General features: G+C 42.6%; 2 protein-coding genes across 5 annotated transcripts; both read right to left on the minus strand.

Annotated features, from left to right (window-relative positions):
* Positions 1-2,019: 2,019 nt before the first annotated feature.
* On the minus strand, positions 2,020-12,779 carry LOC124200901 (sodium-dependent dopamine transporter-like). Of its 2 annotated transcripts, none has more exons than XM_046597262.1 (17): positions 12,458-12,779; positions 12,169-12,316; positions 11,547-11,743; positions 11,376-11,393; positions 8,484-8,563; positions 8,321-8,375; positions 6,839-6,993; positions 6,418-6,581; positions 6,107-6,245; positions 5,794-5,928; positions 5,514-5,617; positions 4,447-4,684; positions 4,216-4,344; positions 4,011-4,110; positions 3,541-3,641; positions 3,275-3,442; positions 2,020-3,180 (listed from the first exon to the last, which is right to left on the minus strand). In XM_046597262.1, exons 2-17 carry the CDS (start codon positions 12,204-12,206, stop codon positions 3,031-3,033), a joined length of 1,971 nt encoding a protein of 656 aa, XP_046453218.1. In that variant the 5' UTR covers positions 12,207-12,316; positions 12,458-12,779; the 3' UTR covers positions 2,020-3,030. The 2 variants fall into 2 exon arrangements, with proteins under 2 accessions (XP_046453218.1, XP_046453217.1); XM_046597261.1 differs by having other exon boundaries at positions 12,169-12,323.
* Positions 12,780-13,133: 354 nt separating this feature from the next.
* On the minus strand, positions 13,134-21,583 carry LOC124200900 (cell surface glycoprotein 1-like). 3 transcript variants are annotated; one of them, XM_046597259.1, is made up of 13 exons: positions 21,268-21,524; positions 20,706-20,753; positions 18,977-19,174; positions 18,119-18,253; positions 17,835-18,020; positions 17,372-17,431; positions 17,029-17,138; positions 16,819-16,914; positions 15,970-16,676; positions 15,692-15,831; positions 15,223-15,429; positions 14,312-14,683; positions 13,134-13,720 (listed from the first exon to the last, which is right to left on the minus strand). In XM_046597259.1, exons 1-13 carry the CDS (start codon positions 21,341-21,343, stop codon positions 13,584-13,586), a joined length of 2,472 nt encoding a protein of 823 aa, XP_046453215.1. In that variant the 5' UTR covers positions 21,344-21,524; the 3' UTR covers positions 13,134-13,583. The 3 variants fall into 3 exon arrangements, with proteins under 3 accessions (XP_046453215.1, XP_046453214.1, XP_046453216.1); XM_046597258.1 differs by having other exon boundaries at positions 15,223-15,432; positions 21,268-21,523; XM_046597260.1 differs by lacking the exon at positions 15,223-15,429 and having other exon boundaries at positions 21,268-21,583.
* Positions 21,584-25,261: the final 3,678 nt, after the last annotated feature.

A 25,261-nucleotide genomic window follows, 5' to 3' on the forward strand; every position in this document is an offset into this window, starting at 1 on the left:
GTCTATTCGGCCTTATCTCCTGTCTGGTCTTTTGTCAGATTTCAATGGTCACTTTGTGCCCCACGTATACATATATGCTGGCATGAATGTTCTTGCCAAGTCATTTCAACACCTCGGGTGGTTGCTCGCTGGAGGACTCTCATCTGTCGTCCTCTTATTCTTTATTAGGGATTTTTCCCTTGGACTTTTTGGACTTTTTGCCGTTTTTTTTTTTATCGTCTTCTGTCTAGCAAAGCTAATGTTTTATTTGACGTCACCCCAATGCTGCAAAGAAGAAGAGAGACGGGCGGGACCGACAATTCCGCCGGACTCGGAACGAACGACCATACCACTGATGACCTGATTCACTAAAACGCAGCTATATAGCTACGAAAAGGGAGGGAGTGATCTCGATGGTCGAGTCTTTTCTCCTTGGCCTTGTAACACAGGGCTAATGAATTGAGGTAACATAGCGGTACGAATGCCCTATAGGGTATAGCACCCAGCCACCTACACCTGGGACAAATTCATTAAAACTTGGCTGATGGTATACAAGACTCTCCGCGTGTGTGCTCTATAGACTTTCTCTTGCTCCACTAGATGATGATAGAGAGAAAGAAAGAAAGAAGAAGAAGAAGAAGAAAAAAAAAGAAAAGCAGAGAAAAGACTTGTCTCTCTTTGCCCGGTTGTTTGTTTCGTTCAAAAGATATATAGACTCCTTGTTGCAGCCTACGTAGTATCGGGAGCATCAGGAGAAAGCAGGGCCTCTATCTCATCTTCCTCCTTCAACATGTGTGCTTGTATCTTCTAGGCTCGACTGGATAGCGACGTGAGAGTGTTGGCTGTGCGAGTATATATGGAAGACTCTATCGAGCGTGTTATAGGATCCGAGAAACCGCAGCCGGAAAACGAAAGAGTTGGTCAATCGAAAATCATTGTTTAGATGATTACACATGTGGACACGTTTGGGTTTTATTTACTGCCTTTATTTATCGCTACTTTCCGTTTTTAACCGGCGACTTAGAAATGCTTGGAAATAGGGTCAGAGCTTTTTCGGCTTTTTCGTGTCATCCCTAATAATGCCTGGACGGAGCGAGTGTTTACTTTTAATCTATTAGCTCGCGCCCATGCCGTTCCAGTTACAACTTTACCGCACTGGATGGGTAGTAAGCGCTTATGCAATAGAAGAGAATAATCAGAGCGATGGCGGTTATCACGAACTGTCAGATCTGAAACCAATTAGACCTATATAACTTCTTTTTCTCGTGTCTTGTATGATTAATAACCTTCGAATTTAATCCCATTGTCCCCGTAATAATCCCCGTAATAATCAAGTCTCAAAATACTGTCCGTGAATGCGACGTACGCCATTGGCGATTTCCGATTTGTTGTCGAGACAAGCCGTGTGCCTGACGAGGACCTGGTTCCAAACTTTCAAAAGCAAACTTTGAAAGCGTTGCAGTTTAATTGATTGGACTGCTGGTAAATGGTGCTATGTGTGCTGTGTGTGCTCCGCATTCTCGTCTACGGATCCCTGTGAATTGGTTGCGAAGAGTCCGACACGGGAGAAAGTGCCACAGTGCCCACACTTTCATTTCAAACTGTTCACTATCCCATAGAGTGTCCTCAAGGAAAAACCTGAATTTCCAAAATTTAATAACATCTACTACCTCGTTAGATTAATAACGGCCTCCCCCAATTTGAAAGTGTCGATGAGCGAGTTCTGTAAAAAACAAAAAAAACAAAAAAAAGTCCTTGTGGTGAAAGCACTTTGCCACCTCCTCCGTGTGGTTAGCCATTTTTGGCCCGTGTGCAACACAACTGCAGAGTAGACACATATATACATAGGCTACCGTAGTAACTATACAGCAGTGCCGTGCACTAAAAGTTTTGAAAAGAAAAACCGAAAAACTTGTTGTTTATTTTCGGTTTTGTTTTTGTTGGCAAATGACTTTGGGAGATACTGTGGCATATAGAAATCCACTAACACTCACGCACAAAAGAAGGGGGATGAAAAAATGAAATAAAAATAAAAAATCGTACTGTGTGTGTGTCATTATTCATCATCGTATATCGTATCATATAGAAGAATGTGGAATTAAGAGAGAAAAGTATTAGAGAGGCGCATTGGAGTTATACAGTCGAAAGACAAGTGGCGCTCCGGATACTGGCTGTTGTATGCGGAACGCCATTGTTGTTGCACATGCTGCTGCTGCTGCTTTTCTTTTTTTCGCTGTTGGGCATTTAATAATAGCGGGAGAAGGAGGGGCGAGGGATTAAATCATTACAACTCCGTGATGGGATCAAAAAGTTCCAACACAAAATAGAGACACTGCGTACAAAAAAATGCCGGCCGGGTTCTTTCCGGCACTATATGTAACAGACGGAACACTGAAACAGATCAACACGAATTATATAAATGAAGAGAGTCTGCGCCGATTGCGACAAGTTGAGTAGAAAAATACAAACGGGCAAATGAAAGTGAGTATAAGAAGAAGAGTATACGTAGCAACAGACGTGAGTTGATATGAACAAATATCTAATAGATATGAAAACTAATCATTTCAGACGGAACTGACGCGTTCTTTAGTAGTGTATGTGAAACAACGATTTCAGTTGCGCAGATACAGGTGTCCAGTTGAAATCTAGAGACAGTGCAATTCCATACGGATAATAATAAATCAATCAATGACAAATCAAATTGAAAAAAAAAACCACCACAAAAGATATAGGTAAATCGAAAAAACAACGACGACTCGCACCCCTTGTGGGCCAAAAATGTGACTAGAAAAAGACCCAATTATTTTGATCCGTTGATCCGTCAATCTCTCCCATCATCTTTCTTGGTTATCGTCAGTCACTCATACACGATCGTACAAAACAATTGTCGAATCAAAGATATGCTCTATTCTCAACTTCTCATATTCATTAGATGTAAAAAAGAAGAAGAAGCGGGCCGTACATCCGGAGGACGGATATTCCAGCCCATCCGCTCCCATCTTTTTTGACAAAAGAGAAAATGGAAGAGATGGAGAGAAAGAGATGAACCACTTAGACGTAGGTGCTCCGATCCGTAGAAGTCGTCTTGAAATTTTCATCGATGATCAATAGAGTGGTGGGTCGTTCGGTGGTCATGGCGTTGTCTACCACCGTCATCGACTCGTGCTGGACGACGTACGGCGTCACCAATATTTTCATTCGCTAAATAAAACAGAGAATTTTTAAAATATGAGAGATTCGGAACAATGTGTTTTGTGCAGGCTTCTCTTCCTATATAGTAGATTCTAGAACGTACTTGACAAAAAGTTCCTGGTGTGATTAGGATCTGGTAAATGGCGACGGTGGGTATCATGGCGATGCTGGATCCGGCTATACACCAGCCGAGGACGTTGGCCCACGTCGGGTAGATGTAACCATCGTATTCCAGCGGCTTGTAGTCCCACAATCCGTAGCCAATAATGCCCTTTAAAACAACAACAACAAAAATTTGTTTTTTGTTTCTTTCTTTCTTTCTTTGCCGGATCGATAGCGAATGTGAATCCATTTTTGAGCAATCTTTACCATGAGAAAGATGGGAGCGATGAACTTCCAACAAACTCGCCAGTAGATTCCTGGGCAGAAACCAGTCATGGCTTTGATATCTTGACAGAAGCGATCGATCCCTGTTTTTCATTTCCGACAACAAATATTGTTAGCGAGTTATAGAGTCGAGCGAGAGAGAGAGAGAGAGGGAGAAGGGCGATCAACATTGAATTCAACCAGGCCAGCATGTAATAGTTTTGCAGTCTATAGTCTAGATATATATGAAGTGCTGGGCGCATGAACGATAACGACGTTACTTTCTTCCTCAAAAGACTCATCACAGAGAGCTAGCTACTTAATGAAAACCACGACAGGGTTGTATAATACCGAGCAGCTGTATACTTTGGGTCCGTGTGTGATGTGCCGCTCAACTCTACGTCGGGCAATCGATGGTGGGGGAGCAGAGGCAAAGTAGTAAGCCTAATTTATATCTAGTTATATATATCTACCATAAATCCAGGACACGGCGATGGATTCAAATAGAACGGCGATGAGGATGGAGAAGCCGGCAGCGAAGCGATCGAGCAAGTTGAAAAAGTAAAAACCACCCTGGATGGAATAGAGATAGCGAGATAGTAAGAGAAACGACTCAAATGAATAAAGTGATGGGAGAAAAAGAAGAACCGAGTCCAACCATATCGAATGACATGTTACCTGAGAACAGGAAGCCAATCCAACGACAAAGTAGACGCTGAATAAACAACCGACGAAAATCTCTCGATGACGACCAATGATTGGATATTCATCGCTGAGTGCCGTAATGATGGCCTCTGACCCACCAAACTGTTCATCGCAAAGGTAAAAGAAGAAACAACAATAAGCATGTCAAAATTAAAGATGAAACAAAAAAAGAAAATGGGAATTTTGAGAACGATGAGATCGTACGGAGCTGTCGAGTCCAAGAGTCATAAGCATCATGAAGAAGAGCAACGACCAGAAAGTGGATCCGGGCATGGTGGCGATGGCTTCCGGATAAACGACAAAGACGAGACCCGGTCCTTCGGTCGCCACCTGGTCAATAGGTTTTCCCGAACGCAGCGCCATATAACCCAGCACGGAAAAGATGACGAAACCGGCCAGAAAACTCGTCGAGCAGTTAATTAAAGATGTCAGCATCGCGTCCCTGTTTTTTTGTTTTTTTGGGGAGTTTGTTCAGTGTTAGCCATGGGGTGAAGGATAAACTATTTTAATACTTCCACACGCATGTCAGCCGGTTAAGCTGTGTAAGTGTGTAGGCTACTATAATAGCAAAATATACGTGTGACGTAGATATTGTAAGGTATCTAGACCGAAATTGGATCAAGGAATAGGTGTCCTAATTCTTATTATGGACCGAACTCTGGTGGTTTGTAACCATTTGGCTTGGATACGTACACGAGCGACATTTTGTGTTTTCCTCGATATCGGCTCGCCTCGGCTAAGCACGAGATCAACTTGACAGCACGCAACTTGGCCGGCAATTTTTTCTAAACACCAGATTATGACGATCGCGTAGCCTATGTATTATGCGTGTACAACAACAGCCAGTGCTGCTGCTGATGTAACCGGCAACTTTCTTCGACTCGTGACATTTGTGGCTTCGAACCATCTGCCATCCCTTTTTTCCTTTTTCGCTTTGAAGGTCTGACGGTCTGACAAAGCTTTCAAGGGTTTTACTCATGTGTAACTATTAACGTCGCCTACATGTACATTGTAGTCATAAAGAAACACACATAGAATTTTAAATTAATGACGTCGTCAGAAACTTCAAGGCCCATTAAATTTGGAAGGTAAATGCTGTAGGGGGGGCTGGTGTTGAACAGAAGAATATATCAGCAGTTATTATCTTTTAGTTGTTAGAAATAATATTAAAAAAAGTAGGGGCTAGAGTCAAACACACACTTACTGTACTATATACATGAAATACTTTAGCTGGTCATGTACGTAAGTAAGGCGGTCGTAAGCCTACTTACTTGTAAACGTTATTGTGGAACTTGTTGTAAGAGGCGAATGCCAGCAGAACGCCAAAACCTGGACCCAGCGAAAAGTACACCTGCGTGGCTGCATCCACCCAGACCTTCAATAATATGCACGCAAGCATCGATCAAAACAATTGAATTGGTAATTCAGATTTGAGCCAACATACGGTACTTTTACATTACAGCATAATAATTCATTGGCAAACATTTTGGCTGAATATGCGAAACGCAATAAACGAACCGATATGTTCTCAATCGGAGAGAAATAACCCACCTCGGCTTTTTTGAGTGCTTCAAAGTTGGGCGATAGGTAGTAACGGATGCCTTCGGCTGATCCCGGCAGCGTTATTCCCCGCACCAAAAGGATAAAGAGAACAACATACGGGAAGAGCGCCGTGAACCAAACAACCTGCCGGTGCGCGCCGCCCGTTTGTTTTTCGTCGGTACGGAGAGAAAGAAAAGACAAATTGTAAAGTAAAAGTAATTAATAAAGGCGATTTAGAGCAGAACAGTTGTTTGTTTTCTTCTTTGCGTTTGTAGGTTAGTTGACAACGAAAGGCGACTGTAGAATACGGGATTTCACTTGCCTTGCCGGACGTGGAAATTCCCTTCCATAAACTGAAGTAGCAGATCAAGTAGACGACGAGAAGACACAGAGCAATGTCCCATTTGATTCGACCGAGATCGTCGATACCTTTGCTTTGGTTCAGTTCCAGTAAACCGCGCCTTTTACCAACGGAAACCGACAGATACACAAGGAAAAATTTCAATTCTATTTATATCCATTCCCTTTTTTTGTTTTTTGTTTCAGCTTTGTCGGCGTGTATACGCAACCGGCATGCATAGAGTGTATAGTCTAAATAGGGATATCATTGGAGAGAGAGAGAGAGAGCCTTACACGAAATATTCCCAAGCGGCTGACGTGAAATTGGTTGACTGTTGGGTGGAATTCAATTCGCTAATGCCGTCCAGATCGGACATCATCGTCTCGCTGTTGTTCATCTGGCTGATAACGCTGCGATTGTTGACGATGTAGAAGCTGCCGTTGAACTCGTGATTCACCTGATAAAAAAAATGACGGGACCGGAATCATTTTCAATTCATTTGCGCCACACAACTAGTTCAGTTTTTCCAAAGTGTTTCCATATTTGATCAATTGATCGCGTACAAAACGTCTGTATGTATTATGTAAGGCGTGTGTAAGAAGAGCTGCATTTTCCCTCGTTCTCTCTTTCTTTTTTTTGTGTGTCCAATTCAACAACTTGGAAAGAAAGAAAGAAGAAAAAAAAAAACGAAACGTTTTTTGAGTGTATATATACCTCGGCGCATTGAGGTGTGTTCCACGAATTGGAGCAAGTGGTCCACGGTAATTGGCTGGTAAACGAAGCGAAGAAGAAGTGCAGAGCCCAAGCGATGATGACGTTGTAGAAAAAGTCGACGTAGAAAGCGATGAGGACGACGGCGAATCCGATTCCTGTTGGACAGTTACAACGCATACGCGCCCGTCCAGTTTTATTAGACTCTCATGTCAACTCTGCGCCACTAAGAAAATCGCCAGTCGTGTCCTGTGACACAGGGACGGGACGGGACGAGACGGGACGGACTTTGACACACAAGTGGAGGGAGAAAAGAATATTTCCCGTCGATCCAATTAACGGCGACGGTCGGGTATGTAACCGGCCACAATGGGAAAATCGACCGCATTCTTATACTATTCACTGGCTTTTCGAATCTTGCTGGACTTGGACATTATTGTAGACCTATGGCGGGCGCCGGCTACAGGAAGCTGAATAAACCCAACGGATCTGATCGTTAGAACGGACGATTACATCCAGTGAACGAAAAAGGCGAATAAACGGGACTGGATTTCTTCTGTCGACGCTGGGCTCATTATTCGGCGATTTTTTCTATGATAGTCCAGTCGAGCGGCAAGACGTCTGGTTGGCAACTGTAATGGACATCTGCCCCGTTTCCCTCTACAATACCCCAAGTTGAGCGAACAAATAGTCGCACATATGATCCATCGTCCCAGGTCTCGCCAATGACTAGACACATGTCCAATCCATCGCTCAATTCGGTCAGGAATCTCTAGACCTTCAATATGTATGTGCACTCTTATTTCAACAATGAATTTGATATCTTGTAAGTATACTCGAATATATTATTTTAAACTTGATACTGCCTAGTTTGTTTTTGTTTTTTAACTGCGTTCCATCAAATAGCAGCGATTGAAACCAAATAAATTACCAGCGCAGGATAACGGGACTTGAGAGCACCTATAAAAGGGAAACGACCGCAACGAACTTTGTTTTAAAAAATAACGTAAATAAGTGCTATGTTGACTTGTAAGCAAAAGTTAATGTTTGCAACGTTTCTGAAACGCATGATGCTGCTGCTGCTGAACCGTGTCTGTCGGCGGGAATGAGCTAAATTGTGTGTGTGTGATGACATCACTGGCCGGACGATAACCAAGTGCAGACTGAAACGGCAGTCAGTCACGCTGTTAAGCCTGTTACCATATACTTAATTCTGCTGTTTGCTGGCGTTTTTTGTTCATCGTCTGACGTCATTCAGAACATTTATCATCCAACTAATAATCTTATGCGTCCGTAAAAACATTAAACAAAATAAACATTACGCGGTATTAATAGTATACGCAAATAACATCAACTAAAAATAAAACAGGAGACAAACAAACAAAACAAAAGTCTTAAAGAAATAAATGAGTGGCGTGTGTGTCTGAATTTCATTTTTTTTTTTCAGTGGTAATAATTTGGTGGTTAAGGCGAGAGAGCGATTACCTTTGAACAGGGGAACGATCCTACCCCAGCTGGTAATGGCGCCTTTCCGGTAGAACTGCAATGCGAGTATAGTAATTCGAGAAGATTACGATGATTGCCGGCTGAAAGAAGCCTAACGGACATCGGAGGTAAACAAACTAAAAATATGTGACGGATATATTACCTGTCCGAGGGCCAGTTCCATGTAGAAGAGTGGTATTCCGCCGACGAAGAGCATGATCCCATATGGTATTAAAAAGGCACCTGTCATGTACACAAACATTGGAAAGAGAGAAAAAAAATAAACATTTCACATGTGCATATATCGCTTATCGTGCCATCAAAAATCTGCCAACAACTGACGATCAATCCACATCTCGATCTTGATATGAGCCAAGCGTTCCAGATTACTATATTATACTCGATTATACTCTGTGCTACTATCATGGGACGATATGACACTGGGCACACTAGGGCCTCAAGCATCCATCAACACAGCTGCAAACTGGCACACAAGGACCCTCCGTCAAGCCTCCCGCTAAAAGCCCTCACTTCTTCTTCTTCTCTCTCTCTCTCTCTCTGCTGGCCGCAGTCAGGCGTAATACAGTGTCACGTATTGTACTACTACACTGCAGGGAAAATATTCGACCCCTTTCCGGCTCGAGTCTTCTTCGCTCCTGGCTCATTCAGACGGTGCACTTAAAGCGTCTAAAGCATCACATGAGGAGAGGTGACGGTTGACAAAGGCCGACTCTGATTTATAACTCTTGATCCAATGTAAAGAAGAAGAAAAAACGAAAAACAGAATGACAAACGAGATGCTCTTTACTGACACGTTTTATCAAAACGGTTTGAATCGTCTAGCGTCTACATTGGAAATAGAGCAAAGACTAGATACACAGAGGGCCGAACCGCCGAAGCAATGCGTTAAAAAAGATAGAATCTCTCCCGCAATAATATGAAACGAGAGAAATTGGGTTTGACAGTTTCCGTTCTGCTCTTCATTAAGAGATTAATTTGACAGTAAGGCCGGGTTACTAATAGACCCAGAGTCGTTTCAATATTACTTTTCTACTGGGCGGTTACATTGTTCGGTGGAAATATAAATATTTCCCTTTTTGTTTTGACATAACCATCGCTGATCAAACGTGGGGTCGTATACTAAAATGAGTTTTTTTTTCCGGCTTAGGTTACACGATGGAATTTCAATATATAGACTTAAACATATTTAATCAACTACTAATCAACATGCCATGGAGAAATTAAAGGAGGGGGGGGGGGACGAGGAGCTGGTCAACTCGAATCAGAAGTCCATGTAAGTTACACAAAGCGTATGCCTGCTAATAGTCTAGTGTAGCTTAATTATGTATTTTCATTTATTGTGTGTGCTGTAATAACACACGAATCCAAAGCGGATATATATGTATTATACATATATATGATGCTGTGATAGGGTAGAGCGGTGAAGACGACAGCTCTATACGGACGCTGACTCCCGCGGGAAATATTTCTAGCCGATGATTTTGGGCATGGTAATTTGATTGTCAGCAGAGAACCGAAAAAAACCCCCAAAAAAGGGGAAAGTATATATTATTTAAGATATAGCTTGCAGATAGAAAGGAACAGGGCCGGGGATATGTGTAGAGGAACTAAGGCAGTAGAATATACATATAAGAGCGCAAGGCGGGCAAAGCTAATTAACGGCCAGGGGGAGATGCAACCGAAAAAATGTGATGAGAAATACGTTCACGATGGACGTATTAAGAGAGGCAAGAAGAAAAAAAAGAGATGCATTTTCTCGGATCTATTGCTCAACTCGAAATGTGTACAGAGACCCAGACAGAGCTGCTGTGCTCTGTATTTGGGACATATGAGGTTGGCGTTTTGGTTTATTTGCTTTATTATGATAGTATTATGACAGCCCCCCAATGAGATTCGATGGCGTTTATTTGTTAGCAGAGCTGGCGGAGGGATATATAGGGCCGGGCCCCTCATGAGCCGCGCACACAACTATTATATCGCCGCATTCGTTAATTTACGAGTTGGGTTTATAAAACGTTAGCGCATATTGGATGTGGTGGAGGATTTCGAGATCTCGGAAGCCAAGCCGAGAATTTCCAGCTCCTTTTTTCTCTTGTTCTTTCTCTCCTGCTGAGTCCTGACCTCCCCTCCCCCCTCCCAACAACTCTTTTACGTTGTCCTTATACGACGAGAGACAGAGAAGATAAATGCTCAGCTCGAGGATTTGCTTGTATCCGCCATCTCTCCCCCCTAACCCCCTATACGAGTCTCTTTTCTAGCGTTCGTGCCTAGTCTCCTAGTTCCCCCCTTTTGATATCGTCTCTCTGACTCTCAGAGTCTGGCACTAGTCATATAAACAATAGCGGGGCGCGCATTATAAGGACGCCCATCCTATTACCAAGATGCGAATGAGATGTTGCCAAGAGGAAGCGCAGCTCGACACTTTGAGCAGCAGAAAAGCGGACGAATAAGACTCGCGGCGGGCCAGATTCAATCTCGCACCCGCGACGCGACGCGACGCGGGGTCTTGTTCTATTGCCGTCAGTCCTCTACAGACTCCTCTCCTCTCTACGGCGCCCCGCTTTCATACTGATCACGACTCCTTCAAAATCCTGCGCGTCATATCGCACACTTGATGATGAACGACCGCAATGTTAGCCGGCTGGCATCCCCACTTCATTCGCGTGATTGCGGAGAGTATTATGGCAACACACAACCGCCAACCAGTCGCGCCCGCCCCTCTATTTCTTCCTTTAACTCTCTCTCTCTCTCTTGTTTTCTCGTCGAGTGCCTTTTTCTACGTGACGTGCAGACAGCACCAGATCGTCCAGCTCGATTGGTTTGTCTCCCCAAAAATGAAATGAAATAGAAGAAAATAAAAATCAAAAGTCACTGTCACGCAGTCGAAACCTCTAAGTTGAACCTCTGTCTTTTTTTTTGTCAAAAGACTATAGAGCTCTCGTTCGAACAAATACTACAGACGATAGAAAGAAAGAAAAAAACAGTAATAGAAATGAAGAGGGATCGTGCTATTTGGCAAAAAGAAAGATTTTACCTCCTCCGTTCTTGTAGCCTGGCAGAGTTGAAAGGGTTCCAGATTCCACGTCGTTGTTTTGATAGAGTCGGGATAAAAAAAGAGACAGACACAATTGCAATTTGAAGCTTTGAATCACAGTGGCGAATAGGAGTGCGACGAGCTGATGATATAGGAGACCAAAGTACTCACAATAGTAGGGGAAGCGCCATACGTTGGCGAGATCGACGGCGAAGCCGATGACAGAGAGGAGGAAATCGACCTTCTTGTTCCAGGTTTCGCGCGGCTCCCCTTCGCTCGACAAGGTCCGCGACACCGGCGGCTTATTGAGCGCCGTGATTTCGTTAGGTGGCAGGCTGCTGTTGGTCCCATCTGCGTTGCTGCTCTTACTGAAACCAACACAAACGAACTTTGAGTTTAGTTTTGAGTTTAGAGAAACGGCAGGCAGAAGATATAGCTAGTCACGATAGAAATGTGACACAGAATTCAGTTAGAAAGTGCGCAAACAATAATAATAATAATAGTATAGATGTTGGGAATTTCATGTGAGTTGAGACTATAGTGCCATCTGAAGTATATGGAATAAGCTGTTTGTAAATCGCGGGATTATTATATGGGGCCGACGTCTTATACAAGTTTCATTCTGGCTGACTAATGACATCTGGTCGTAAATTCACTAATTCCGACGCGGCCGTCCCGTCCGCTTGATTGCCGAGATGCAACCCACAATCTCGGATGTCAGATTATTATGAATTAATAATAGGCAAAGGATAATAGAGCGAAAAAGGAATATATAAGACACGATTTAACTTACCCCATCCAGTTATCAACTCTATTCTTGAGACGTTGCATGTTTGATGTTATGGTCTTCTACTTTTTTCCCTAACCGGAACGAGGACGGACGCAGCTGGAAATTGTAGGGCGACGAAAGAAATTTACTGGCACACTAAAATCTCATACCGCTGTGTCCTGAAGCGCAAGTTTCCGCAGGGTTCGTCGTCAATGATGACAAAATTTAAATTTGCAAAAAAAGGAAAAATAAACCAAAATCAATCACTTGTTCTTTTTTTCGGTCAGTTTTGACAACTGCAGTTTTGAATCACCTCCCGCTCCGGTCATGATGACCACCATCACTCGCTGAAGCGATCGCTTCTTCGGACGCAAGATTTCCAATTGAAATCGGTCTGTCAATTTTTCCGAACCGAAAACCAATTGGGGGTAATAATAAAATTCAGCGAACTTGGGCGTATCAACCAAATCGAATTTGGTTGAATTTGAATTTTTCGGTTTTTTCACGTAACGGAAGAAAGTGGCAGGAAGTGATCACCGACAAGGGCGGTCGACATCTGAGGACGCAGAGGACGCGGGGCAACAGGTCATATGTCTGGCGATCAGGACTTTTTTTCCTGCTCTCTTTTTTAATAAGAGTTGCTCCTCCCTGATTCGCTCCTCGATATATAGCGGGAGTGTGCAGGATTGTGCGTGCGAGAGACTCAGAGCATGCGTCAAGACCTAGCTGGCGAGCTTGTCAATCCATCTCCATCTGCCGGCGACACGACACTGCATCATATTTATTCGTTTCTTTTTCTGGCCTTCATTATAACATTATTCCTTATAGGGCTCTTGGAATGATTTTTGTGCTCCGCGTACTACTATCACTCAACTGCGTGGCGTATACAGCATCGAACATTATTGCCAGAAATAAATATTGAGATTTAATAAGTGTTGTCGGCAGCGGAGTTTTATTTCCCTGTGTCGACACAAGAAGGAAATTATGAATTCATTGCACAGTTTTTATATTTCGTTCAATCGGACCAAACTTGTAGACATACAGTAAACATTGGGCGAAAGGATTTAACAAAGAAGAACACGAGAAAAGAAATACAAAATTTCAAAAAAAAATAAAAAAAATTAAAAAAATTAAAAAAATAAATAAAAAGGGGAAGACCATCGCACAGCACCTTATTAAAAAAAAATAAATAAAAAAAAATGCGCGTCATATGCTTGTGCCAGTCGACATACATACAGTATACAACAAAGCCAAATAAGAAAAATCGAAGGAAGCCAAAGAATCCCCGAAAAAAATACAAAAAAGGTTTGAAAGGATGTATAATAGTGATATGCTGTTAATGAAGTGTGCCGAATAGACCACTCGATCATATATGCTGGACGCGAACGTCGGAACGACTCAGATCATCGGATACAAAACGCCAGCAGAGTCTGGTATAATTAGCACTTGAGATTGACGCAATTGACGCCGATCTCTGTGCATTTGCATTCGACGCACGGTCCGGACAGCTCGTCAATGATGCGACCCACTCGGTACATCTGGCCGTAGATGTTGCAGCTATCAATCCTCAGACCTCCTATTTTTCAGCGGGATACAAATGAGAATAATTCAGTTGCAAAGAAAATCGATCAATCTCGGATCACACAGGATACGCGTAAATAAAAGTGCTCCAGGCCTATAGCTTCGTATACTACGGCGTCGTTTAAAGAAAAGAAAGAAATGGTGAAGGAATAAGAAAAAAGAAAACGACGGGTAAATAATCGATGTCCCCCTCCCCCTCTTGCCTAAATACATCCGTTTTTTCTACTTCATTTTCTATTCCATTTCCCGATGGGAGTTGATCGGCTGGAAACGGCTTTTATGTTTCAACCCTGCTGCTACTATCTCTGAGCAAGTCTCTGCTGATTTTCGTTTCTGAATCTTTCTTCGCCGTCAATTGAAATGAGAAAAATCAATCAAAGCGCATCAATCGGATAATGAAATGAGGCGAACAGCTCGACGAGAGAAATTGGGTGGGCACATTATTGTGCGCAGTAGGCACACAGGTGCTGGGACTCTGGGTTGGCCGGAACGTTAAGTATTTAAAAAGAAAAAGAAAGAAATGGGCAGCGGGAATCTTTAATCGAGTCTATATAAAGTCTCGAGATGTTATAATTGAATTTGATACCTGTAGCAAAAGGAGCTGGAACTCCGACTAGATTGTTGATTGCCGGCTTATTGAATTTGCTGTTAAAAGACCTTGGTGGCGTCGTCGGAGCAGTCGGCCGGGCGGTCGGCCGGTTGGTCGGGAATCTCCGCAAGAGGAAAGTCGGAGTGGGAGGTGGCGGAGGCAGGGTGCTGCTCGGCCGCGGCGGGAAAGTCACTTTGAAGGCCAGGATCGGTGAGGGCGATGGAGTCGTCGTCGATGTCTCGTCGGCCGCCTTCGATTGTTCTTTCTCCTTTTCCACTTTCTCTTTAGGTTGCTGAACCTTGTCGCTGGGCGTCATTGTACTGGTGGTTATCTCGGCGTTCAAAGTTTCCACTCGGTCATCAACGTTTCCTACAAAGTTGGACAGAAAAATGTAAGGGAAAAAAAACCACCGAAAAACTGTCGCTCAAATTTGAGCAGAACAAAAGATGCGTATTCTTTTTTTTTTCTTCTGTCGAGCCACGCCTATTATATCTCTAGTTAGTCGGGAATGGAATTCATGTGAATCTCTTTTGTCCTGGTAGACTTTTGTCTCAAGAACGAAGGCAGACGCGCTGGGGGGTTTTAAAACTGTAAAGATGCAATCAACCTCAAGCAGATGTTATACGCAGCTCATCATAAAAGAACCCAAATTAACAAAAAGACACAAATCCAACTCGAGAAATTTTCCCAGATGATGATTACGTCACCGTTTCTTACATCCTCGCGATTGCCGTTAATGTTCAAATCCCTTTGATGAATTCGGGCTTTTCTCTTTGGTAAAATGATCATCGATTGATGTTGGCGGATGATATTAAAATCAATGCACACCGAGAAGCTTTTTTGTGGGAGGAGGGTCGACAGAGATAGTGTGTCTATAGTTGACGTCATCATTAGAATGAACAACTTACCGCCACAGACCACTTGTCCGCAACAGAAATGGGGCTGGTCAAGCCGGCGACAGCCGGGCAGCAGCGGAGCGCACTGCGTTTCGTGGCAAACGACCTCGCCCAACATGCAGCGGCAAATATTGCAAGGGTCTTCATCCAACTCGTCCGGCTGCTGGCTATTGATCAGCTCGCCGTGATTGTATAATTTGCCATCCTTTGAGCAGTATTCTGCTATAGAGGCGTGCAAACGTGTCGCCGGACGCCAATCGGGGTAGGCAAAAATGTACAACCAAGTCCCCCAGAAAAAAAAAAACGGTTGGCCAGGAAAATCAAGCGTGCGCAAATGAGTTAGTTTATAAATCAATCAGATTAAAAAAGATTTTAAAATTGTGTTGTTAGTGATATTTTGTTTTTAAAGCGTGATTAGTTTGGTTATTCACGTTTGCAAGCTAAAGGTGAAAACAAAAGGCGATCGACAGTCGACACTAACCTGTCTTGGTCAATTCGTCGACGGCCGTTGCCTGAGACAATGGCGTGCGCTGTTCGATGACGCCGCCCAAGTTGAGCCGCTCGTCTTCCTCCAAATTGGTCACGCCCATGACCGCGTCGGCCGCAACAAACGGGATGATTCTGCAGTGAAAGTAACAAATGCAAAATTTGATTCAGGTTTCATTTTACCAACGGAAATTATTTTGTAGATTTAGTCGCGTCGTCGATCGAACAAATTGAATTTCGTGGTGCCCATCAATATAATGTAGATGAACTCACTCAAGATTCGGTAGTGACGGTGGCAGTTCCATGTGGGTGTAGTCGTAATCTAGAGAATCTTCCTCTTCCGGAACTGAAGGCCCTGGCGCCGAAGAAACGACTTTACCGGCATCTACCAACGGTTTGGCCGTCTTGTTGTCGACGGGCAGTAAATTGGCGCTACTTTGAGGAGGAGGCGCCGGAATGGGTGAGGCCGTGCTGGCGTTCGTTTTATTCGCCTCGTCCTTGGTCCCGACAACTCGGACCGGATTGGTGGACTGCGAAACGGAGGATATCGATGACGAGACGCTGACTTCAATGTTCCTTTCGGCCGCTTCGGCATCCAGCTCGTCGTCGGTGATCAATTCGGGCTCCTCGTCCAGCCGGGAAGAAATCGGATCTTCGACTTCTTCGGGGGTAGGAACGTTCTCTTCCTCCTCTGGCGTATTAATTGCCGCCGGCGTCGCTGATTCTTCCGGTGCGTCGGTGTTCGCCGTGAGCAGGGCCGGAGCCGGAACGCGGCTCTCCACGACGGATCCTTCGACGGCCAGCGAGTCGGGATGTTGTTCTCCGACGTGATCAATCGAGTCGAGTCGAACGTCATTGTCGGCCGTTTCGTCGATCGCCTGTTGGAAGAAGGAAGCGGCCGAGATGGCATCCAATGACGAGATGGGATGGTCGTCCGCCAAACTATCCGGTCCTAGGGTAACAGCAATGGGTTCCTCCTCCTGGAATCCACGACAATAAACTTGGATTATGACATGCCATTTACAAATGACTGGCCACCCGATGAAAAGGGGGGGGGGGGGGAGACTCGACCAATAATTGACAATCATCCACATATAATAACAAATAAGTTGTTGGATATACCTTCATTTGATTGAGCACAGCAGTGGCTTCCTTCTTTTGGTTGTCGACGTTTCGTTTGACAAGAATCTTCTTTCGAAACCCGCGCGATTCCGCCAACTAGACGTAACACAAACAGAAAAGAAAAGGAAATGCATCTGATGAATTAACCGTACGATGATGTAATTGTAAATGTCCTGTGAAGGAATCTTTAGAATTTCCCCTCTCCTCTACCTTCTGGTGATGGTAGGACGACGTCAACGTCGAAGACGAATCGATAATGCGGTCATTCCCCCGCATGTTGCCGACAGTCGTAGCGGCAGTCATCGGACGAACGCGGTCGCCTGTTTTGGAAATTTATTTGTTACATGCGTAAATGATTAGTTTTTCAACGGTTCAATGTCGGCGAACCGACAAGAAATGTTCAATACACCCATAAACATAAATAATCCCCCCCTTTCAAGAAAAGAAAAGAAAAAACGTTCGTAAAAATTATACTACGCGTAATAATAAGCGAAACATGAAACGGCAACAAAACTACCGTTAGATTATTAAAGTCAACATATTGTGTATATACCTCGACGTTCGGCGGTGATCTTTTTGGCAGCGACGGATGTGGTGTTGGTCGTCGACATGGCTGTTGGGAAACAACAAAGAATGAAATGAAAACATCGACAGATTATTTTTGCACTCGGACATTATTTTAAAAATTCTTAAGATTTAAGTTTCACGATGACGCCTGTTTCCCTACTGATATCAATGAAATATAGGACTGAATTTTGTAGAGCGCTACACAACTACATTTGTACTTTTTGTTTTTTTGCTTTTTTTTTGTTTACTATTAAGACGGTGCTGGGCGCTTGGCTGGGCAGTCAAATAATGACGACATTCTTCGTCCGTCGCCCGTACACCGCAACTCAAAAGAAAAATTCTCACTGGGCTGTTTCGCTTTGGCGACCAGCAACTAGTTTGTCATCATTTATTCTTGGTTGTATGTCTATACAGGAAGTGTGTAGTTTTGGCAGTGAACGATTCCCTACCGCAATCGTAATGAGTCGGACAGCAGGCCAGATCGCGGAAGCGCGGAGTGCATCCTTCCAGTTCGGGTTCGGCGCACTTGGGTTTGACGCACGTCTGTTTCCCTTTGAGACAGAAACAATATTCGCACGTTGACGACGTCATCATGGCCGAGCCGTCGGCGTACAACGTCCCGGCGTCCACGCAACCTGATGGGGTTTCAAAAATGGCGCGCACATTTCAAAATGGAATTTGACAAAATTTAACAAAACAAAACAAAAAATGATAGACTAAACAGTCGACATACCGTGCTTATCTGTGCCGCTTCTGGCTAGATGTTTCACCAATCTCTTGCGGAGATCTTCGCGCACTTTCCAAGCCGACACCTGGCCGGTGTAATCTTTCCGCAAGAGGCGATTGCCGCTGGTTCCGCCGGTGGTGGCTGTATCAAACGGAAGGGGATTTCAACATTTATAACTATTGTAACGCATGAGATTGGATCCTTTTACAACTTTGTAAAAAGGTAATAACGTTGGTCACCTTAAATATAAGATGAAACCTGTTGGACCCTTACTGGAATTATCTGTGTTAAGTTAGTTGACTAAAAGTAATTTTACATAGGTGCTGGCACTGTCAACCTAGTGAAAGGTGTGGTTGACAGTGGACGTGATTGGGAAGTCTGAACTCGTGACCGTTTTTACAGTATCACCAGCCGGTTGCTTAACACATATTTATGCGATCGAACCCCAGTGTCGAGTGAAAGGCCCAACAGATGACCAACGCCTCGTAAATTTAAAACCTTTGCAAAAACAAGGCCAACTTATCGTTCAACACGGACCTTTAGGATCGACTCATTCTCTTGAGCAATAACAAAATTTAAAGTCGACTCATTAATATTAAAAGCTGGTTCTCTTTAATTGAATGGCTGGAGTGGAATGTTCTAATCTAGCCAAATATTTCAAACTAAAAATTGTGCAATTATGCTTTTAGCTTTTAGCAGTCATTGACTTCTGCTTCTAGATATGATTAAAAAAAAAACGTGACTCTGCTATCGCTCCATGGGAATTCCACTACGACAAGCGCAAAAATTTAAACAAGAAATGATTATCGCTTTCTACCGGGAGGGAGGGGGAGTAAAAAGATAAAATTAGATAAGTATACTTACGACAATGCAATTTCGGGCAGCAGGCGTTCTTCCTCTCGACCAAGACGCAACCCGCCGGCGGTGGATAAATGTCGTGCAAAAACGGGCAGACTTGCAGATGACAACGCAACGCCCCGTTCCGGCAGCTGCAGTTGAGGCAGGGCTCTTTGGTCACCACCGCTTCGGTTTCGTTGTAGAATTTCCCATCGTACAAACAGCCTTGTGAGAAAGAAAACATAACACATGCAATCAGACTTCTATACATAAAGCAGAGTTGGCTACTTATTAATAATACAACAAGCATTAGACCAACAACAACAACTATTGCCAGGCGACTTGAAAGCGACGTGGTTATTATTCGATGCCGCCGACACGTATCAACCGACACGAAAATTCTTTGCCCTTCAGCAACTTCGGACACGCTTGACTCCACTTTTTGGCCAATTCCAACAGAACCGCGAAACCCATCCGGCCAAAAAGGGTTCAAACAAAATGGGAGAAAAACACGTACGCTAATTTCTTCTCGTTGTTTTTTTTTTTAGTGTCTATATTCTCCGAGGAATTTTACCAAAAAAATTAACAAAAAAAAAACTAAAATAGAAACCAGTCTATAATATGCTGGTATTTTCCCTTCAGGTATGTTGTTTACATCCTGTCAAGTATTAGTATTTTATTTTATTTTTTGTCTTATTTAACGTGTTTTGTGTATTTCAGTTATGTCCCCGGACGTTCTTTGTGGGATCGACCCCGCAGAGGACATGACAATGGGTGCCAATGCACTGGAGTAACAGGTATATAGAAGTGATGGCCGCTGGGCAACGACTAGATTGCCGGATTGCCCTTCTGGTTTTTTCTTTGGAAATTTATTTAAATTTAAATTCGTTTCCACCTTGAAATTGCGGGACGCTAGCTAGATAGCTAGATAGCTCATCAGTGGGCTGCATGTTATTATTTGTATTCTCTTAGTATACTATGCTATGTAGTATGTAATTACAAAACACGTTTCTCCGCTGCATATGCTAATGAGGCACAATTTCAAAGATGTTATCAAAATGCGAAATCCCAATTCCGATTGTAAACAACGAATGCTCACTGTCAGCAGCCATTTTCCCATTCTCGGTTTCATCTCTCGCCCGTTTGTTTTGTCTCTTGAGTGTACTAGTGTACCTACTCTTCTTTTTCTTTTCTTTCATTCTATTCCGTGGACGAATTTTGTTCGAACTTTTCAAGGTCTTTTACGGTCATCAACCGACACTTCCCCCTTCAAACAAAATTCTAGTTCTACCTGTATGCTAGTCCTCACTCACACAGTTCGACAGCATTTCTTATATACGGCCGTTTTGACTGTATCTGTGCTGTGTCTCTCTCTCTTTTGTTATATTTATATTTCACTCTTGCTATTGTGTGTCGACATCACGGTAGGTACCGCTAGTTTGACTTCAATAATCCGGGCACGTCTTCGAACTTTCAGCGAGAAAGAAAAAAGAAAGAAAGAAAGAAACGAACGCAGAATCAACCGAATAGTGTCAGTGGCATATAGCGGCACTTGCCAAGTTCAGGTTTCTTCAGAATGATGATCATCTTTTGAAAAGACCAGAATCATGGGCTGCAAACTCGCGCAAGTCGAATGGAAGAAGAAATGAAAAAAAGGTTCACATTTTTCCGTTGTGCTCAGTCAAGTGGACTGATTGTTCCGCATACAAATGCAATTGAGAAGCGGAAGGAATATAGAAATGATAAATATGTATACCAGTGCGCTGAGGATCATCCACCATGACGTTAATGTCCGACGTGGGAGCTGAAAAAGATGAACGAAAAGGAATTAAAGAAATAAATAAACATTCACTATACAGTATCATGACATAAGTGAGAATTATACATCACTCCGATATTACTGTGTTTTGACATGCAGCTCAAGGTGTAACAAATCTAACACGGCCCATGGATATTTATTTAGACAGGCAAAGTTACAACTTTTGAGACATAACATCTGTGGGGCGTTTTCACGCATACTCAAGGTTTGCAAAATAACCGGTTAATCAAATCTGGTCTCAATTGGTCCTTGAATAACAGTTTTGAATGTTTCATTTGGAAATGAGATCGTAAACTTTCACAGTCTCTCTTAAAAAATGTAGCTGCTCAGTTTCCAGAATTTTGGCGTTTCTTGTTTCAACATTTTGGCCGTTCGCGAAATTGACTTTCAAAGTTCCGAAAAGAGGCGTTTCGTCTTTGATCTCAGCTCGTTTCTACTTTGAAAGAAGAAGGTCTGGCCGGTGTCGAGGGAAATGAGACAAAAGCAAATGTTGCATTACCTGCCAGAATGGTAAACCATAAAGTCGATAAAGTCAGGAGCGACAGCCAAATGGGAGCGGAGGTGCACTGAGCCATCGTCGGTTCCAAGTCCCTGAGCGCCGAGAGAGTTGTGAACAAATCAACTGGGGAGAGAGGGGGAGAAAAGAATCAAATCAAACGAAACAAGAACCGAAGAATGCGAAGATAGCAGTCGACTCGCCACTTGTTTGGTGAAGCTTCTGGCCACAACTGACAGGGCGAGGCTCAGAGCAGGTTTTTCGTCGACTCCTCTTACCTTGCCGCAGCAGCGGTAGCTACTATAAGGCTATAAGGCAAGTGGCAATAAGACTGGGCGGGTTTGTTTTTTTTAGATTTTAGACTCTCAATAACTTCTGCTGTGCTGCTGCAATTCGTTTATTCTACCGTTTGTTTTCTTTTATTGTTGCCCTACCTCCTCCTGCCAAGTGTTACGAAGACCCAGAAACATTAGACGCGTCTGCACAATAGCAGAAACCGCAAAGTGTCGAGATCTAACAGCCGAGAAACCAGCACAGATTTTATTGGACAAGCGAATTTGGTCGTCCGCTATAAATGGACTATAACCCAGCGCTGATTTATTTGATTTACTTGCCCTTCTTCTCCACTGACCCGAGACAAGTGAACCCCTGAACTTCTCTCCGGCTCTTCATCGTTGACTGCTTGCACATCCTTTCGGGGTGTATCCTCGCTGACGATCGTGCCGTCTGTCGGCAACACGTAATGTTCGATTCGACTGGTTATGAATTATTCCAGACAGTCCCACCTAACTGTTTGCGCTTTGACTGTTGAGGAAAACCAGAAAACAGAAGACACGCTTCCGTACGAGTCTGAGCATTTTCTGCGTTCGAGAACAATATTTGTCCATTACATCCAAGCCAAACTCAGTCAATCATTTTTTTATTAAGGCATTCTTTTCTTTTCTTTTTGTAACTCAAGGTGCCGGAACACCGAATGACGATCGGTCTTCTTGTAGATATATATGACAAGTGTGCGTGTGCTGTAGGAAAATCGACCGGCTGAAGGACATTTCAAGGTAAATGGATGCGACAAAAGCGGCCTCCAGCCATCGAATCATTATAATGCTATGAAAAAAAATTAAAAATAGCTGGAATATTATTTCAAAAGGACGTTTATATATTTTAGAAAATAAGAAATGGTGATTGCCTGCCCGGTGTAGCTATGATAATCCAACGCGGTCAAATATTCAACAAAGAAAATATTTCACAACACATATGAAAAAATCTCTTTGCGTGTTTCCCTCAATTTAAACTGAGGAGGCGAAAATCAGCCTCCGTGAAATTGACTCTCACTCAAATAGGTTTAGGTGATTTTGTGTAAAACCTTGGCCGTTTTTTCAGTTGAAACGCAATGACTCAATGTCTGAACAAGTGCAACAGTTCCCACATTGTGTGAATATTTGCTGAACAAACAAGAGCGCGAACAGAGTAAAGTAAATGAGTAAATGAACAGGATCATTTAGGATAAATACATTTTTTAATAACCGCCAACACCATCGAGTCTAGAAAAGTACGGCCATTATCCTTAATTATTAAATATGAGTTTTCTGTCTCTGTAACCTTCAAGCAAGTGCAATGAACCCATAGCAATGTCCTATAGGGAAAAGTCGCCATTGAGTTTAGTGATAGACAAAAAAGAACCGAAATTCACTTCGCCCTCCGTGCTCAAACACACACACACACACACAAGTTGATCACAGACCGCATCTAAGTGAGAGCAGTACTGTTGAAACGTGATTGGTGAACGTGAGCTTCCGGTCTGCTGGTCGAAAATGGCTGGCGGTCGCTGATAATTGTCACATATTCCTATAAGGTTCCAGCGCGCCCACCATTGCCCAATTTAATATCGCCAAGGAAACTTCTAATTATTGCGAGCTATTATTTGAATTCGGGCTACTATATACACCCATGCAGCAGCGTCGTGAAGGAAGCAAGAATAGTTTTTGTTAGAAAATAGTAAAATACCGACTTTTTTTATGCGTCCTATTGTTAAACGAGTTATTCGAAATTTTATTTTTGTTTGTAAACCTACTGAAAAGTCATAACGAAAGTTGGCCAAAGGAACGAGTCCATATTCCGGTTGCCGGTCATTTATTTGTTTAGTTTTATAGATTGTAACTCTTACGCAATACTGGCAATAATCAACAGAATATAATATCGACCCAAAAGTGAGCCATGTGATAAGGAGCGAAGCAACGGAAGACACAATAGCCCTGAAATATACGACTCAATTTGACATCGTCCTTAAAGTCCCATTTCGTCGCGTTCGTTCTTTTAGTGTTGTTCCTCCTCTTGGTTCCCTTTTAAAATTTCAAACACAATAATAAGAAAAAGGAAGACACAGGATGCAATAGACTCTCCTTTGTATTCAATATCTGCATATTGTTTCAAGATGGAATGGAAACCAATGTAACTGAAAAACAGAACGTACCGTTCGGCACAGATAATCACCAAATCTAACACTATTTAAAAAGGAAATAGGCTTCTTATTCTTTTGAAATGGCACAAAATAAAATTCAAAATAAAAAAAAAGTCATCGGGACAACGGAACTAAAGATATTCGTCTCTTTTTTTTATTTTGTATTTTTATTTTGTTTACGGCACCCTTTTCATAAATTTTTCATGCATCGGAAGGCCTTGATCGTAAAATACGGTAAACATGTAGAAACAAACGCACGAAAAAGCAGGAATTATCACTTACAATTTTGTCACATTTTTTGCTTCTCGAAAGGGGGTATGGTATAGTATAAAGAGATCAGTATAAAAGTTTTGTCATGGACGGCTGAAATAATGCTTGGCGTGCGGGTGCTATCTATACTATAGATAACATTTTTCTGCATGCCAAAAAAACTTTCCTTTTTTTTTGGCTTTGCTTGGATAACGTCTTGAATATCTTTCATTTCATTTCATTTGAACATTATTTCGGTCTAACTATGTTGGAATCAGAATTTGGCATTGTGTTTATTTTTGATTTATTGATGGTTACCACCTTGTGAATTCCATATGTGAATATTTCAAGGTTTGTCTTACTTTTTCACTGGGCGCTCACATGCGACCAAATAGGCAAATAGTACATTGTGTGTGTCAAAAAGCCAAGGATAAATCAGTAGAGCGCGAGTGGGCGTTTGTAACAAGTCACCCATGGCCGTCTAAAGCCCAGTATTGCTAGCCCTTTTTGCCTTTTCCTTCAAAATCAAGATTATGTCCGTCACGATAGGTTTCGCTGCTTGAGACACCAGGCCCGACATAATCTAGCACTTCCGGTATAAAATATAGGCCGGCTTTCATTATTCCGGGAATTTGGAATGATTCAGTCCCCAGTCCCCACGCAATTTCTTTTTTTCTCTGTTGTGTTCTACACAAGTACAATTACTGTAGGCTCTTCGCCGAAGGTCAATAGGCAACTTCATAATTTACAAATTATTTTGTCAGGCGCTCCAACTTAATCCGGAAACGAACTAGTGGAGCTACAGTGAAATTCGATTGATAATAATCTGACCAATCGATACTGGGAAGCCCAAAAACTGCTAACGCAAGTTCGTACGTCATATTTCATCAAATCGGAAAGATATACAAGTTAAAAAAAAATATATATTATATCTAAAAAATTCACCAAAAATGCTATAAAAATATTCGTCATTTACTACAGCTCGAGTAATATACGTTTGATAACCGTAAAAGTAGTAAAAATTATATGTCTATACCAAAAAAATAGGGAAACCAAGATATTAAAAATCAGACAAACAATTGTTGTATTTAAAAAACTGTATTTTTTTTTTTTTACATTTGAGGAATCAAAGGAATACGTTATTTTGATTTTGGCAGTGTCAGTGATGGGTCGAACAGTTTCTGTAGAAACTTCCACACTTTTTGACATTGGAAGATTTTTTTAAAAGAAATTTCAATCATTTTTCTGGACATTTGGAACCAAGTAACTGATCTTGGCATCTTTTTTTGG

Source organism: Daphnia pulex, chromosome 8 (genome assembly GCF_021134715.1).
Source record: "Daphnia pulex isolate KAP4 chromosome 8, ASM2113471v1".
NCBI classification, from domain to species: domain Eukaryota; kingdom Metazoa; phylum Arthropoda; class Branchiopoda; order Diplostraca; family Daphniidae; genus Daphnia; species Daphnia pulex.